The 17,329-nt window shown below is 39.1% G+C and overlaps 1 protein-coding gene across 2 annotated transcripts in view; it reads left to right on the top strand.

The window, feature by feature from the left end:
* The window catches only part of LOC139759467 (disks large-associated protein 5-like), a 32,461-nt gene that overhangs the window by 5,383 nt on the left and 9,749 nt on the right, over window positions 1–17,329 (top strand). For both annotated transcript variants that reach the window (XM_071681617.1, XM_071681618.1), the window contains exons 2-7: window positions 1,460–1,631; window positions 4,179–4,312; window positions 6,951–7,046; window positions 11,073–11,186; window positions 12,063–12,183; window positions 15,927–16,046. In XM_071681617.1, coding sequence (XP_071537718.1) covers window positions 1,460–1,631; window positions 4,179–4,312; window positions 6,951–7,046; window positions 11,073–11,186; window positions 12,063–12,183; window positions 15,927–16,046 — 757 coding nt within the window. The remainder of the gene's footprint in view (window positions 1–1,459; window positions 1,632–4,178; window positions 4,313–6,950; window positions 7,047–11,072; window positions 11,187–12,062; window positions 12,184–15,926; window positions 16,047–17,329) is intronic.

Raw genomic sequence — 17,329 nt, 5'->3', positions numbered from 1 at the left:
TTGGTAAACATGTGATTGTCCAAAACATACAACGAGCGTTCATAAACTTATCATTTTACAAAATTTATCAACAATAAAGTTATCTAATTTGTATAGACCATCATTAATATTAAAATTATAATTCTTTGTTTATTCAATAATAGAAGATTCAATGATATTTCTCTTGGTGATAGAGTTCGAGTTAACTGAGATGGCGTTACTCCAGTCAGTACAATGATCATAGGTTTTAACGTGATTAAACAAGGCATTTGATCATTGTCCCGTTCTTATACTATATTTACGTTGCTTAAGTCTAACAGAAAGATCCTTACCAGTCTGATGATGTGATTATTACACGAAAGTGCACTTGGGACTTTAACGTGTTTCATTTTCCCCTTGGACTCATAGGAATATTTACACATGTACATATTCATACTTGCTGCCTTCATCCATTCTGTCGCCACCCCGCCACACATGAAATGGCACCCCCTCCCCCCGCGCGTGCACACGAGTTAGCGCTAGGAAAAGAACAAACACCACATTCGTTCACACTCAGTCTCTCGGTGTCACGTGTCATGCACCGAAACCACAGCTCCCTTTCCACATCCAGGCCCCACAAAACTTTCCATGGTTCACCCCAGACACTTCACATGCCCTGGTTCAATCCATTGACAGCACGTCCACTCCGGTATACCACATCATTCCAATTCACTCTATTCCTTGCACGCCTTTCACCTTCCTGTATGTTCAGGCCCCGATCATTCAAAATCTTTTTCACTCCATCCTTCCACCTCCAATTTGGTCTCCCACCTCTCGTTCCTTCCATCTCTGACACATATATCTTCTTTGTCAATCTTTCCTCACACATTCTCTCCTCCATGTGACCAAACCATTTTAATACACCATTTCGAGATATTGAAGATGCATATTTGATGACAGAACAACCTAAATTTCATACTTGCACACCTTGCTTGTAGCATTTTTTACATTCGTGACTCAAAGCAGAAATTTAGCATAAAGATGCAGTTATCCACTTCAGCATACTATATCTTTTCACTCTATTCACCTTTAAAGTCATTTTGAATTACTGAATTTCTTAAAAAGGAAATTCACTTTCCAAGCTAATTTTTGACTTGTAGTATATTTTATTTTGGTCAAAGTAGTAAAGAACATTTAGGAAGGAGCATTACGTACAAGTAGAATGTAGGAGTATTAAGTAGTTGTCAGTAGGAACATTAGGTAGGAGCCTCTACAAACACTTCTAGACTTGCCCTCTGCCAGTGGCCTGATTAGGGTGAGGCACTACAGGCTAAGAAGTGGCTCTGGAGTTCACTAGTTATGGAGACTCTGTTGTCATGGCCACCCCCATGAAGGAGTTCTAGAAGGAACAAGCATCAAGAGATATAGATCGATAGATGAAATACAAATTCTGTCTGTATTATCTCTAGTGATAAAATGCAAGTATCTTTATTATCCTCAGAGAAATTGCTCCCTGATGGGTGTTGACAGAGAGCTGAGTGTTGCCCATTTCCGGGGTCTGCTGGAAAAGGAAATCCAGACTTTGACAAATTACTGCTCCGAGTGGAAAAATATATTGAAGTTGACTTCAGATATTCCAGAAGATGTTCGTGGTGATATCATGGTTGCTGTAGGTACGTGTTTTTTTTTTTCTCTGTTTTGCATGTATGGATGTATGTATATATCTGACAAGGTGGTGAGAGTGGATGGTATTGCAGTTGAATTTGTTGTTGATTGGATGGTAAGGATATTCAATGTATGTATGGATCATGGTGAAGTGCCTGAGGATTGCCGGAATGCATGTATAGTGCCATTGTACAAAGGCTAAAGAAATAAAGGTGAGTGTTCAAATTACAGAAACAAGTTTGTTGAGTATACCTGGAAATTGTATGGGAGGGTATTGATTGAGAGGGTGAAAGCATGTACAGAGCATCAAATTGGGGAGGAGCTTTGTGGTTTCAGAAGTGGTAGAGGATGTGTGCGTCAGGTGTTTACTTTGAAGAATGTATGAAAAATACTTGAGTAAGAGCAAAGTTATTAGGTTCAGCTGAGTTGAGGGACAAGTTGGGATGTAAGTTTGAATGGAGAAAAATTAGAAGTGAAGTGTTTTAAATATGTGGGGGTGGACTTAGCAGCGAATGGAAACATGGAAGTGGAAGTGAGTCATAGGGTGGGGAGGTGGGAGCGATGAAGAATATGTGGATAAAGAGAACGTTATATTGGAGAGCAAAAATGGTTGTTTGAAGGAATAGTAGTTCCAACAGTATTATGTGGAGGAGAGTGGATGTGTTGGAGAGGAAATGTTTGAAGACAATATATGGTGTGAGATGGCTTGATCGAGTAAGTAATGAAAGGGTAAAAGAGATATTTTTTATTGTATTATTATTATCATACTTAGTCGCTGTCTCCCGCATCAGACGAAAGAATGGCCAACCCACCCACATACACACGTATATACATAAAAGCCCTCACACGCACATATACATTCCTATACATTTCAGTGTATACATACATATACATATACACAGACATGAAGATATATACACGTGTACATATTCTTACCTGCTGCCTTTATCCATTCCATCGCCACCCCTCCACACATGAAATGCCCCCCCCCCCCCCCCCCCCCCCCCCTTGCGCGAGTGCGAGGTACCGCTCGGAAAAGACAACGAAGACCACGTTCGTTCACACAGTCTCTATCTCTCATGCGTAATGATCCAAAACCACAGCTTCTTTTCCACATCCAGGCCCCACAAAACTTTCCATGGTTTACCCCAGACGCTTCACATGCCCTGGTTCAGTCCATTGACAGCACGTCGACCCGGTATACCACATCGTTCCAATGCACTCTCTTACTAGTACGCCTTTCACCGTCCTGTATGTTCAGGACCCGATCGCTCAAAATCTTTTTTACTCCATCCTTCCACCTCCAATTTAGTCTCCCACTTCTCCTAGTTCCCTCAACCTCTGCCACATATCCTCTTTGTCAATGTTTCCTCACTCATTCTCTCGATGTGACCAAACCATTTCAATACACCCTCTTCTGCTCTCTCAACCACTCTCTTTTTAACTTCCACACATCTCTTACTCTTTCATTACTTAATCAAACCTCCACACACCACATATTGTCCTTAAACATTTAATTTCCAACACATCCACCCTCCTCCGCACAATACAACATTTTTGGAACCACTATTCCTTCAAACAACCCATTTTTGCTCTTCCACACATTCTTCAACGCTTCCAGAACCTTCGTACCCTCCCCCGCCCTGTTACACTTACGCTTCCATGGTTCCAGCCGCTGCTAAATCCACTCCCAGATATCTAAAACACTTCACTTACTCCAGTTTTTCTCCATTCAAACTTACCTCCTAATTAACTTGTCCCTCAACCTGAACAAGGGCACGTGAAACGTCCAGGGTAAACCATGGAAAGGTGTGTGTGGCTTGGATGTGGATAGGGAGCTGTGGTTTCAGTGCATTACACATGACAGCTAGAGACTGAGTTTGAGCGGATGTGGCCATTTTTCGTTTGTCTTTTGGTGGTCCTTGGCTGATGTAGGGGGTGGCGATGCTATTTCCTGTGAGGTGGGTTGGCTCCGGAATGGACGAGGGCGAACAAGTATAAGTACATTTGTGTATATGTCTATGTGTGTATGTATATGTACATATATGTACATGTGTGTGTGTGTGTATATGTGTGTATATGAGTGGATGGGTCTTTGTCTGATTCGTGGCACTTACCTCGTTGACGCAGGCAATGGCGATCAAGCTTGATGCAGAAATGAATATCATATATTTATATTTATCTGTGCATGAAATTAGCTATTTTGTTCTTTAATCAGTATACACAGTAGCTATTGACTGATTTAAAACATCTTGTTTTATATCAAAACGGAATTCGAAAACTGGCTGCACTTTTATACTTTACATATCAGAATGCTTATTGAAATATAGAGGAGTACTTTTATGAAGATGTTGTACTTTTTAGATACTAAGGAAAAGAATCGGTAAAAGTTTTGCCCGTTAATGTTTTTTTATTCTATATACAAATGTTTGGGTACTGAACTGGTCATGGCTCACATTATAGCACTAGAAAATTTTGAGCATCACTGCACATTCTTTATAATTTAAGATTTGTACTTGCCGTATCATACATCTTAAAACTTGTAAATTTTACAGGTCAAGCAGAACTCCTGATGAAAGAACGTTTTTCTCAGTTTAAGAGACTGATTGATATGTGTGAAAACAATCAAGGAGAAAAGAAGATAACATGCCTTGATCTTCAAGGATTTTGGGACATTGTTTACTTTCAGGTAGATTATATTGAAATGATCTTGTAGACTAATTTCTTTTGCATATATATTTAGGAGGTATTGAGCTTAATCACTCCGCCAACTGCTTTTGTCTTTTGTTTTTCAGCACTCACCCATTTGAGACCGTATCAGACTAGTCCAATATGGAACAAAAACTGTCTCATACTTCGATTTATTGGTGTTTGTTTTCAGGGTTGTCTTACATTTTCTGTCTAATTTCTTTGCCTTCTTTAAGTGTTAATGGTCTTAAGTTAAATTGTTCTTCTAGGGTAATCTATAAACAGTAATGTTGCTTACTAGCACAAAATAGTCTCAGTTGTGAGAATTTAAGTCTTTGATTAACACTGACAGTGTTGCCTCTAGGTTAACACTGAAACTCTATTCCCTTTTGTCAAGTCATAGCTTTACTTTTTTACAGTAAAACATGACTATACTTATTCACTTCCTCAGTGTTAGCCATTTACTCCTAGAAACTGGATCTTACAAAAGAACAATAATTGGAAGAAATTGATCCACTGAATTTTGCTACACTTCAGGGCATTCAGTTTGAATCTGGCAAACTTCCACTTTCAATCCTTATTAAACTTCATTGACACACTCATACTTAATACCTAGGGCATTTATTACTCAGATGCCCCCTTCACATTCTACTCCTTCTACCTCTTACTTGTATATGATAGGCTTCACTTTGCTGTAGCCCTCTAAAATCATGTAAATACAGGGAACCCTGCCTAAGCTATTTCTCTGGTCAGTATGTACTTATGATTGCCACCTTTTTATTGGACATCCATTTAAACTTTTGTATATTGTCTATAGTTCCCTTATATTCGTTCAGTATATTCAGTTCATCCACTACTTTTATAACATAAAAGTACTTCTTTACATTTTTTGTATTGGGTCTCTCTTGATTTCATGTTATGTTGCCTGGTAGTCCAATCCCTACATCTTCCAAAGAACTGCTCACTGTCCACATCATCGGTCTGCTTCAATAGATTAAAGTGGCAAATTAAGTCCCCCAGTCTCTTTTCTCTCCCATGGTGGGCAAATTTAAGGTCTTTAGACTTTTTCTTTAATTCTATCAATCTTTATGTGTATCTATATCTCTGATGCCTGTTCCCATCTGGACCTCCTTCAAGAGGGTTGCCATGACAGTCTCCATAACTAGTGAACTCCATTGCTGCTTCTTAGCCTTTTAGTGCCTCACCCTCAATAGGCCACTGGCAGAGGCCATCTCAAGTGCAGTGGTTGCAGAGTTCTTTAATTCAGCTTTCTTAAATCTAGTACCATTTTTGTTGCCCTTTACTGAATCTTGTCTATTACCTCTCAGTGCTTCTTTAGATAGAATGACCAAACTTCAGAAACGTTTTCTAGTTTTGGCCTTATGTAGATTGTGAACAGCTTGCTAAATATTTTCTAATCCATATAATTGAAAGCTATTTTAATAAATGCCAGCAGATAGTTTGTCTCCTATCTTATTCTTTTGATTGGGTCTCTGGTGACGTGTTAGGGATGGTGTCAACCCTGAGTTCCCTCTCACACAGAGAATCCTAATGCTTATATCCTGCTATGATAATCATATTGACGCCTTCTTTCATTCTGCCCCATCCAATTGTTTTACATTTGTGTTAGTTGAATTTCATTAACCATGTATCACATCAACTTTGGAATATGTAGTTGCAATCCTGCTCACTTTTCATTCCAGTTATGACCTTTGTATCATCTTCAAACATTTTTCATAATGGAGTTCATACCTTCTTGCAAGTCATTCTGATAGAACAAGAAGAGTAATGGTACCACCACACCACCCCGTGATGTGCCACTGGTGGCCTATGCCCCTGTAAAGAAGGCTTATCTGATATGTCCTTTTTTTTTTTCCTTCCCACAAGACAGTAGGTGGTTTCCCCCATATTCATGCCTGCTGATCCAGCTTCTTAATCAGCCTCTTATACATTGCAGTGTCTAACAGCTTTCTGGCAGTTCAGATACAGGCAATCTATCTAAAGACAGAGATAGAGCTCATTCACAGAAATAATTCTTTTATGTGTATCACATGACCCCAGTTTCAGTAAATCAATATTGCCTCTCGTTTAGGTAATTTCTTCTCTGTACAGTCATCCATTTGCTCTATAATTATCTTTTCTTGTCCATAATAGATTAAACTCATCAGGGAGACTAATCTGTAATTCAGCACCTCTTCTTGGTCTTCTGTCTCATGGATGGATACTATGTTTGCTCCTTTTTCACTCCCTTGGCACTTTGTGTCTGTGAATGTGAACACAAGTTATAGTCTGTTGGTTAACCAGCTTTGACTCGTAAGTTTACTTATATCTGTCTTCTGAAAGGCTGCAATTCGCTAGGGGGATGAATGTTATGTTGGAGTTTGTGAGTCATATTGCTTTAATGCACAGGTTGAGAAAGCTTGTTCCCAGAGACGTGTGTTGGAGGGCAAATATCAATTTCTCTTACAAAATGTTTTATTTTTACTATTAATGTATGCCTTTCTCATTATGATACATATTTTGACATTCTTAAAATGGAGAAAATGATTACCTAAAAGTAGTGATATTTGTAAAAATGATATTTGTATATTTAATGTTCTGAAGCCATTCTCTTATTAATGATAGTTGTGTTTTTTTAGGTAGAAGATGTGGCAAAGAAATTTAGTAATCTAGAGGAAATTAAGAACAATGGCTGGAATGACCTGGAGCATAAACCACCTCATCTTATACAAAAGGTAAGGATGCTTTTTCTCCAGTTTATACCATTCCTTCAGCTTCAAAAGATTCTCCATAGATCTCTTGGGAATAAAATCCTTTAACCCCTTGTTTTCTGTTGATATGTATGCTTCTCACTCTTCTCAGACCATTTGAACATCAGTTGTGGCAATAACTCTGTTCATGACTCCCCTCCAGTCAGCAGTCACCACTTGGAAATGATGTCATCATCCAACTGTCTGCCAGGCTGCACCAAGCTGGCCATCATATAATTCTCTGGATCTCATGCACATGAGATGTATTCTTGTATTGATACTTTATTGCTGTTTCCTGCATTAGTGAGGTAGTGCCAGGAAACAAAGAATGGCCCATCCACTCATATACTCATTATTATATTTTTTTACTATATTAAATCGCTGTTTCCGGCATCAGCAAGTTAGTGCAAGGAAACAGATGAGGAATGGCCCAACCCCTCATATACGCATATATATACATAAACGTCCATACACGCACTTATACATACATATACATTTCAACATATACATACATATACATACACAGACATGTACATATATACACATACATATTCATACTTGCTGCCTTTTTCCATTCCTGTCGCCACCCCTCCACACACAAAACATCATTCCCTCTCCCCCCTCCAGCGAGGTAGCACCAGGAAAAGATAAAAAGGTCATATTCATTGACACTCAGTCTTTAGCTGTCATATGTAATGCACCCAAACCACAGTTCCCTTAACACATCCAGGCCCCACAGACCTTTCCATGGTTTACCCCAGACACTTCACATGCCCTGGTTCAATCCATTGACAGCACATTGACCCTGGTATGCCACATGGGTCCAATTCACTCTATTCCTTGCTTCCTTCCACCCTTCAGTATGTTCAGGCCCCGATCACTCCAAATCTTTTTCACTCCATCCTTCCACCTCCAATTTGGTCTCCCGCTTCTTCTTCCCTCCACCTCTGACACATATATCCTCTTTGACAATCTTTCCTCACTCATTCTCTCCATGTGTCCAAACCATTTCAATACACCCTCTTCTGCTCTCTCAACCACACTCTTTTTATTACCACACATCCCTCTTACCCTTTCATTACTTACTTGATCAAACCATCTCACACCACATATTGTCCTCAAGCATTTCATTTCCAACACATCCACCCTCCTCCACACAACCCTATCTATAGCCCATGCCTTGTAACCATACACCATTGTTGGGACCACTGTTCCTTCAAACACACATTTTTGCTTTCCAAGATAATGTTCTCACCTTCCACACATTCTTCAATGCTCCCAGAACCTTAGCCCCCTCCCCCACCCTGTGACTCACTTCTGCTTCCATGGTTCCATCCACTGCTAAGTCTGCTCCCAGATATGTAGAGCACTTCATTTCCTCCAGTTTTTCTCCATTCAAACTTCCCTTCCATTTAACTTGCCCCTCAACCCAGCTGAACCCAATAACATTGCTTCTAACCTGAATCAGCCACTAGTGCTGTATCATCAGCGAACAACAACTGACTCACTTCCCAAGCCCTCTCATCTACAACAGCCTGCATACTTGCCCCTCTCTCCAAAACTCTTGCATTCACTTCCCTAACCACCCCATCCATAAACAAATTAAACAACCATGGAGACCTCACGCACCCCTTCTACAAACTAACTCACTTGGAACCAGTCACTTTCCTCTCTTCCTACACATGCCGTACATCCTTGGTAAAAACTTTTCGTTGCTTCTGGCAACTTACCTCCCACACCATATACTCTTTAAAACCTTCCCCAAAGCCTCTCTATCAACCCTATCATACGCCTTTTCCAGATCCATAAATGCTACATACAAATCCATCTGTTTTTCTAAGTATTTCTCACATACATTCTTCAAATCAAACACCTGATCCACACATCCTCTACCACTTCTGAAAACAAACCGGTCTTCCCTAATCTGATGCTCTATACATGCCTTCACCCTTTCAATCAATACCCTTCCATATAATTTCCCAGGAATACTCAACAAACTTATGCTTCTGTAGTTTGAACACTCACCTTTATCCCCTTTGCCTTTGCACAGTGGCACTATGCATGCATTCTGCCAGTCCATACATACATTGAATATCCTTACCAACCAATCAACAACACAGTCACCCCCTTTTTTAATAAATTCCACAGCAATACCATCCAAACCAGCTGCCTTTCTGGATTTCATCTGCAAAGCTTTCATTACCTCTTCTCTCTTAACCAAACCATTCTCCCTGACCCTCTCACTTTGCACACCACCCCGACCAAACCACTCTATATCTAACACTCTATCATCAAACACACTCAACAAACCTTCAAATACTCACCTCATCACTACTTGTTATTACTTCCCCACTTGCCCCTTCACTGATGTTCCCATTTGTTCTCTTGTCTTACAGACGTTATTTACCTCCTTCCAAAAAATCTTTTTATTCTCCCTAAAGTTTAAGGATACTCTCTCACCTCAATTCTCATTTGCCCTCTTTTTCAACCCTTGCACCTTTCTCTTGACCTCCTGCCACTTTCTTTTATGCATCTCCCAGTCATTTGCACTCCTTCCTTGCAAGTATTGTATAAATGCCTCTCTTTTCTCTTTCATTAACAACTATACTTCTTCATCCCACCACTCACTACCCTTTCTAATCTGCCCACCTCTTATTTATATTTATATTATACTTGATCACCATTTCTTGCCTCAGTGAGGTAGTGCCAGGAAACAGACGAAGAATGTCCCATCCACTCATATACGCATATATGTAAACAGCCATAGACACACACATATACATACATATACATATCAACATAGATATGAATAAATAACATTCAACATACATACATATACATACAGACATATATATATATATATATATATATATATATATATATATATATATATATATATATATATATATATATATATATATACACATGTACACATCCATTCTTGCTTGCCTACTTCCATACCTATCGCTACCCCGTCCCACAGGAAACAGCATCACTACTCCTTGCTTCAGAGAGGTAGTGCCAGGAACACAAACAGAAGAGGCCACATTTGTTCACACTCAGTCTCTAGTTGTCATGTATAATGCACCAAAACCACAGCTCCCTATCCACATCTAGGCCCCACAGACCTTTCCATGGTTTACCCCAGATGTTTCACATGCCCTGGTTCAGTCCATTGACAGCACATCGACCCCGATATACCACATCGTTCCAGTTCACTTTATTCCTTGCATGCCTCTCACTCTTTCATATTTAGAGATTTTAGCTGACCACATACTTGTTTGGTCAGGTATTTGTGATACTGTTCAACAGAGGGTCATATTGCTATGGGATGATTAATCACTGGCTTGTGGTGAGCAACTTGGAAAGATGATTCAAAATATCTTCAGAATATTGCACATTAGCTGGTCCTATTCTGGATAGCCAGGGGCCTAACCTTTTGCCAAGATGATTACAGGTATTCCTTTTTTTAACTATGGTTTAGATGGAGATTTGTAGTTTGTACATCTGAAACGTATATCCTCTGTGTCAACATCTCCTCCCTTATTTTCTCCATATGTCCAAACCATTTCAGAACACCTGGTGCAGCTCTCTTATTACCACACCTTTCTTGTAGTCTTTTACTTCTTGCTTGACCAAACCACCTCATACCTCATATTGTCCCAAGCAATTAATTGTTTAGACCATTTAAGGGTTTGCTTCCCCATGTTTACGGATGATTACATTGATTACCTTTATGATCCATGTGAGGATTCATATTTTGTTTGTAGCACCATAAATGAGCATTTGATTCCTCTCTATAGCATTATCAGTTATGTTTGATTATGTGCTCATTATTACAGATTGACTTAAAAATGCTTCAAAGAGATGGCTTTTACAATTTTGCATGTGTTTTGAAAGAAGCAATAACTTACTTTTTTCCAGTTTCTGTTAAAAGGCTATTAGTTTTCATGTGCATGTAAGAACAGTCTTACATGTTACACGTGCAGTAGTTTTGTTATCTCCCCTCAGAAAAAAATGGCCCCATTTAAACCTTTCTGTGTGAAGTCCAAGAAAGGTAATAGTGCACTGAAAGCTCACATAATGGCAGCTCGACAAAAACTGCTGGATGAGAAAAAGACAGAGGTAAGTTTATTATGTTTCTGTCTGTCATTCATCATTAACTCCATTTCCATGGGATAGATCAGGGACACATGTTCTCTTAAGTCACTCATACATATCCTGAACCCATACTAAGTGATTTAAAGAGAAACATAAACTTTTGCACTTGTAATAATGCTTCCTACTTTTTCACTTTGCAATCTAACCAGATTTATCAGGACCAGTATTGCATTTATTTTTTCCAAAGTTGTTATTAAACAGTAGATGATAGAACACTGACTTATTTTACTAGAGCTATGTCTAGTTGATATGTATGTAGAGTACAATTGAAGGGATGATTAATGACACTTTTTACCGTGAAATCATCTTTCACATCATGAGAAGTATATCCGTTGGAATTAAGGTCTTTACCACGGCAACATCCAAGATAAAAAAGAGCTGTCTCTGTAGAGATTCTGTAAAGTTGGCAATTTTTTATGAAAAATAAATTCCTTATTTTTAGATGATTCAGTAATAATACAAACTAAAATATTGCATAAATTAATTTACGTTTCATGGTGTAGAACATACAGATGTCAGCACACTTTCAGATTTAGCATTTGTTTCAAGTACAGATGGAATTTCCTGAATGTTGCAGTTGAGGGAAACTTTTTCCTGTATCCTTGGATAAATCCAAATTTTGCTGTTATTGGGTAAACATGTTTGTTTATTTGGTTATATCCTTACTAAGCTGCAAAAGGGTTAAACAGCCTGACTAGCAGGGAGCTACAGAACAGTTTTGTTGGAGAGTGAACTTTAAGGGTAGAAGTCCCTCAGAATGTATGATTGAAAAATTTAGAAAGATTAGAATGTGTCTGCAGTCATTCTGTATGAGCAGCATTTCACATTTTCATTTTGCAGAGTTCAAATGAGCTGCACGTAATTTCTATTGCAAATGGAAATTGCCATGCAGAGGATAAAACTGTGACAAGAGCAGTACCAGCTAGAGAAAGTATTGGTAAGAAGACATCGGATGAAGATGGTAAGTTTGTATAGGGTTTGGAACTTGCTTTAGCTGGTATTTAATCTCAATTTTCCCCAGCATACTGCTCTATAGATGTGTGTATAGATACAATTTTGATTTCAGGACCAATGTTCTATTTCTGTCCATGCAGTCTGTCTTATTGTCTTAAGATATATCCCCTGGAAATGGACAGGTCAGGACTCTTCCTGTTTTCATGATTTGGTAAGGAGGCACCAATGCAGGAACCAGGATGAATTGAGATACAGTATTGGTTTAACCAATAGATAAAGAGTTATCCATGCTCCTTTTAATTTAAGACACTTTCAGGCAGCATGTAACTCTTAAAACCCATGGTGCAGACCTCAATATGGTGCCAGAGTGATTTTATAAACCCGTGCATAGAAATCCTGCAGCTCATGGGCAAAGATGGCTGTCTGAGTGTATGTATGAAAAAGACAGTGCAACAATATAAGTTCAAGAATCCACTTATCTCTTCTGAAGTGATACTGAGTGTCTCACTTCCAGGAAATGCCAGTGTATTATGGCTGGTCTGACATGTCTTGAGCACTGTTCTTGCCCTGATTATCCCAACAGCCCAGTAGAACAGACCAATGAACCTAAAGAGTATGATCTTTGAATAGAGCTGAAGAGGCTTGTCCGTCAAGGAAATATACACCTCTCGCTTGCTGATTGAATGGATTGAACCAGGGCATGTGAAGCGACTGGGGTAAACCATGGAAAGTTCTGTGGGGCCTGGATGTGGAAAGGGAGCTGTGGTTTCAATGCATTATTACATGACAGCTAGAGACTGAGTGTGAATGAATGGGGCCTTTGTTGTCTTTTCCTAGCACTGCCTTGCACACGTGAGGAGGGAGGGTGTTGTTATTCCATGTGTGGTGAGGTTGCGATGGGAATGAATAAGGGCAGACTGTATGAATTATGTACATGGGTATATATGTATATGTCTGTATGGGTATATGTATGTATACATTGAGATGTATAGGTATGTATATTTGTGTGTGTGGATGTGTATGTATATACATGTGTATGTGGGTGGGTTGGGCCATTCTTTCGTCTGTTTCCTTGCGCTACCTTACTAATGCGGGAGACAGTGACAAAGCAAAATATATAATAGATAAATAAATATAAGTAAGTGAGCTTGGGAAGGAGACTTGTGTGGGAAGTACCAGGAGAGACTGAGTACAGGATGGAAAAAGGTGAGAACAAAGGAGGTAAGGGGAGTGGGGGAGGAATGGGATGTATGTGTACGTGTAGGAAGAGAGGAAAGTGATTGGTTCTCGGTGAATGTAGGTTTGCGGCAGGGGTGTGTGATGTCTCCATGGTTGTTTAATTTGTTTATGGATGGGGTTGTTAGGGAGGTGAATGCAAGAGTTTTGGAAAGAGGGGCAAGTATGCAGTCTGTTGTGGATGAGAGAGCCTGGGAAGTGAGTCAGTTGTTGTTCGCTGATGATACAGCGCTGGTGGCTGATTCATGTGAGAAACTGCAGAAGCTGGTGACTGAGTTTGGTAAAGTGTGTGAAAGAAGAAAGTTAAGAGTAAATGTGAATAAGAGCAAGGTTATTAGGTACAGTAGGGTTGAGGGTCAAGTCAATTGGGAGGTAAGTTTGAATGGAGAAAAACTGGAGGAAGTAAAGTGTTTTAGATATCTGGGAGTGGATCTGGCAGCGGATGGAACCATGGAAGCGGAAGTGAATCATAGGGTGGGGGAGGGGGCGAAAATCCTGGAGCCTTGAAGAATGTGTGGAAGTCGAGAACATTATCTCGGAAAGCAAAAATGGGTATGTTTGAAGGAATAGTGGTTCCAACAATATTGTATGGTTGCGAGGCATGGGCTATGGTTAGAGTTGTGCGGAGGAGGGTGGATGTGCTGGAAATGAGATGTTTGAGGACAATATGTGGTGTGAGGTGGTTTGATCGAGTAAGTAATGTAAGGGTAAGAGAGATGTGTGGAAATAAAAAGAGTGTGGTTGAGAGAGCAGAAGAGGGTGTTTTGAAATGGTTTTGTTGCATGGAGAGAATGAGTGAGGAAAGATTGACCAAGAGGATATATGTGTCAGAGGTGGAGGGAATGAGGAGAAGTGGGATACAAAATTGGAGGTGGAAAGATGGAGTGAAAAAGATTTTGATCAATTGGGGCCTGAACATGCAGGAGGGTGAAAGGCATGCAAGAAATAGAGTGAATTGGAATGATGTGGTATACCGGGGTCAACATGCTGTCAATAGATTGAACCAGAGCATGTGAAGCATCTGGGGTAAACCATGGAAAGTTTTGTGGGGCCTGGATTTGGAAATGGAGCTGTGGTTTTGGTGCATTATACATGACAGCTAGAGACTGAGTGTGAACAAATGTGGCCTTTGTTGTCTTTTTCCAGCGCTACCTTGCGTGCGTGTTGGGGGTTGTCATTTCATGTGTGGCGGGGTGGCAACGGGAATGAATAAGGGCAGACAGTATGAATTATGTAAATGTGTATATATGTATATGTCTGTGTGTGTATATATATATGTATACGTTGAGATGTATAGGTATGTATATGTGCATGTGTGGACGTGTATGTATGTACATGTGTATGTGGGTGGGTTAGGCCATTCTTTTGTTTGTTTCCTTGCGCTAACTCGCTATATATATGTATGTATATATATTTATTTATTTTATTTATTTTGCTTTGTCGCTGTCTCCCACGTTAGCGCAAATGCGGGAGACAGCGACAAAGCATAATAAAATAAATAAAAAAATATATATATAGGTGTGTGTGTGTGCTTATCTTAATGTTTATCTTAATGCTTATCTTTATCTTAATGTGTGCTTATCTTAATGTGTGTGTGTGTGCTTATCTTAATGTTGCATGAAATCATTATTAGGTAGCAGAACTTGCATAATGCATTCCCTTCCATACCAAAATTCTCATACTCCCCCTCACCTCTTTCTTCATTTGTACTGACAACTGTATCCTTCATGTGTGAAGCAAGTTATAAGATTAAACTATCTTTATGACCAAATTATCAAAATGAATTATTTTGCCACCATGTGTGTACATATGGGCTTTATCTTATTTTCTATGAAAAAGAAGAAAACCAAAAAAAATGACCAAGATAAAATTGTTTTGTTTCCAGTGACTAGTTTCATTTCAGATACACCATTTCACAAATTCGATATATTTTTTTGTGGTCACAGAAACTCATTGGCTGTATATTAGTAAGAAACAGTATATGTGGTGAAAGCTACATGGTAGCATTACACATGCAGCTTTTTCTTTTTGCCTCACCACACAGAACATTTAAACTTGCATAACTCTTTCTTTGTAACTCTGTATTTTCTTGCAGTGCTGTTCCTGCCTTTTGGCAAAATGATAGGAGAAGTATATATAACTAGTGGGTAGGAACATTAGGTAGAAGTAGTATGTAGGAACATTAGATGGGAGCTTCTGGAAACACTGCCCTAGAATTGCCCTATGCCATTTGGTTGTTAAGGATGAGGCACTAAAAGGTTACGAGGCAGTACTGGAGACACTTGAGGGTAGTTCCCAAAGGGAATGGGCATCAGAGATACAGACAAATAGATAGATAGCTATGTGCTAAGACTGCTTTGAGGCAGAATCTTATTGTAGGTAGTTGTAGCTGGGTTCTGTCTATCAGAAAGAGAAATTGAAGATAAGGAGAATGTGGACATCATACTTTGCTGATAAACTAGAAACAAGTGCTCTGAAATATGGAAGCTATATTGGAATGTCATGTTTTTACAGGTAAAGGAAGAAAGGCCTGTAGCCCGATGAAAAGTCCAGAGAAGGCCGTGTTTGATGCTGGTTTTTTCAGGGTGGAGACTCCAGTCAAGGAAAATATTGTTGCCAAACAATTTACTCCAGGTAAGATCACATTCAAATAGGAACTCTAAGAACTAGAAACGATATTCTTACAATTAAGACTTTAAGCTCAAGTTTAGGCTTAACTTTTACCATGGATGTTTCAAAATTTTTCTTCATGTAGTATTTTTTTGACATTCAGAGCTCCTTATGTCATATCTGCCAGCATGATCTTTCTGTTCACAATTGTTTGTTGCCACTTCAAAATTTTCCATGTTGAATTAACCATCTAGTTTGTATGTCATTGTCTATCTTTTTCTGTCTTTTTTAAGCAAATTTTTAGTTAGTCTTTCCTCTGTAACTGCTGGTTGTAGGTGTCCAAAATTTTGTGGTTGTAATTTGCTCATTTTTACATTCAAAACTTTAATTTGGGCTGGCTGGCTTTGCTTAGTCATTTTAGAATTTTGTTTGATGGAGTGATGGTTATCACTACAAAGTTCATACTTAGAGGTAGTGCCACATTACACTTCAATACCCCCATGTGTACATTTTGCTTTTTTTATGGATTGGAAAAAGAAGTATATTTGTAAAATTATGGATGAATCACATTAATTTTACTGTCTCTAAATATAACCCAAATTTTACAATCTGTTTGATTGGGAATTGCAGGTTTAAAAAGTGGGACATACACAAGTATATGTATGTGGGTAGGAAAGATGGGTCAGGGAACATTATTGGATTACTTATTAATTGATCAGCATGCAGTAATTGGTAAAAAGAAAGATGTCATGGGGAGATCAGAAGAGAGTGTGCTGAAATGGTTTATACATAGTGAGAGAATGAGAGAGGAGAGATTGACACAGGATATGTGTGTCAGAAGTGAAGGGTACAAGGAGAAAGGGGAAACCAAATTGGAGATGGAAGGACGGAGTGAAACATATTTTGAGTTATTGGGGCCTGAACATGCATGAGGGTGAAAGTGGATAGGGGGCTGTGGTTTTGGTGCATTGGACTAAACAGCTTGAGAATAGATGTGAGCAAAGTGGCTTTTTTTTTCACATTACCTCGCTAATGTGGGAAATGAAAAAGAGAACAAAAGATATTCTGTGGAATGGTTGTAATTGCACTGCTTGGATGTTTACAATGCTTTAGAGCCTTATTATATATTTATTGAAGAGTCGTTTAGTAAAAAAGATTGCTTTTATGTTGATGCTGTTTTGATCCAAGAAACTTTTGTACTCTTCCCTCTTACTGTTGGTGATATTTTCCAACCTAACCTAACCATGTTGACAATTTCTTTGCCTGTCATCTGGAATATTACTGGTGCTATATTGTCACATGTCATC

This window comes from Panulirus ornatus, chromosome 33, assembly GCF_036320965.1.
Source record: "Panulirus ornatus isolate Po-2019 chromosome 33, ASM3632096v1, whole genome shotgun sequence".
Lineage (NCBI taxonomy): Eukaryota > Metazoa > Arthropoda > Malacostraca > Decapoda > Palinuridae > Panulirus > Panulirus ornatus.
Note: the sequence above shows the minus strand (reverse complement) of the source record. Positions and strands in the feature narration are given on the sequence as shown.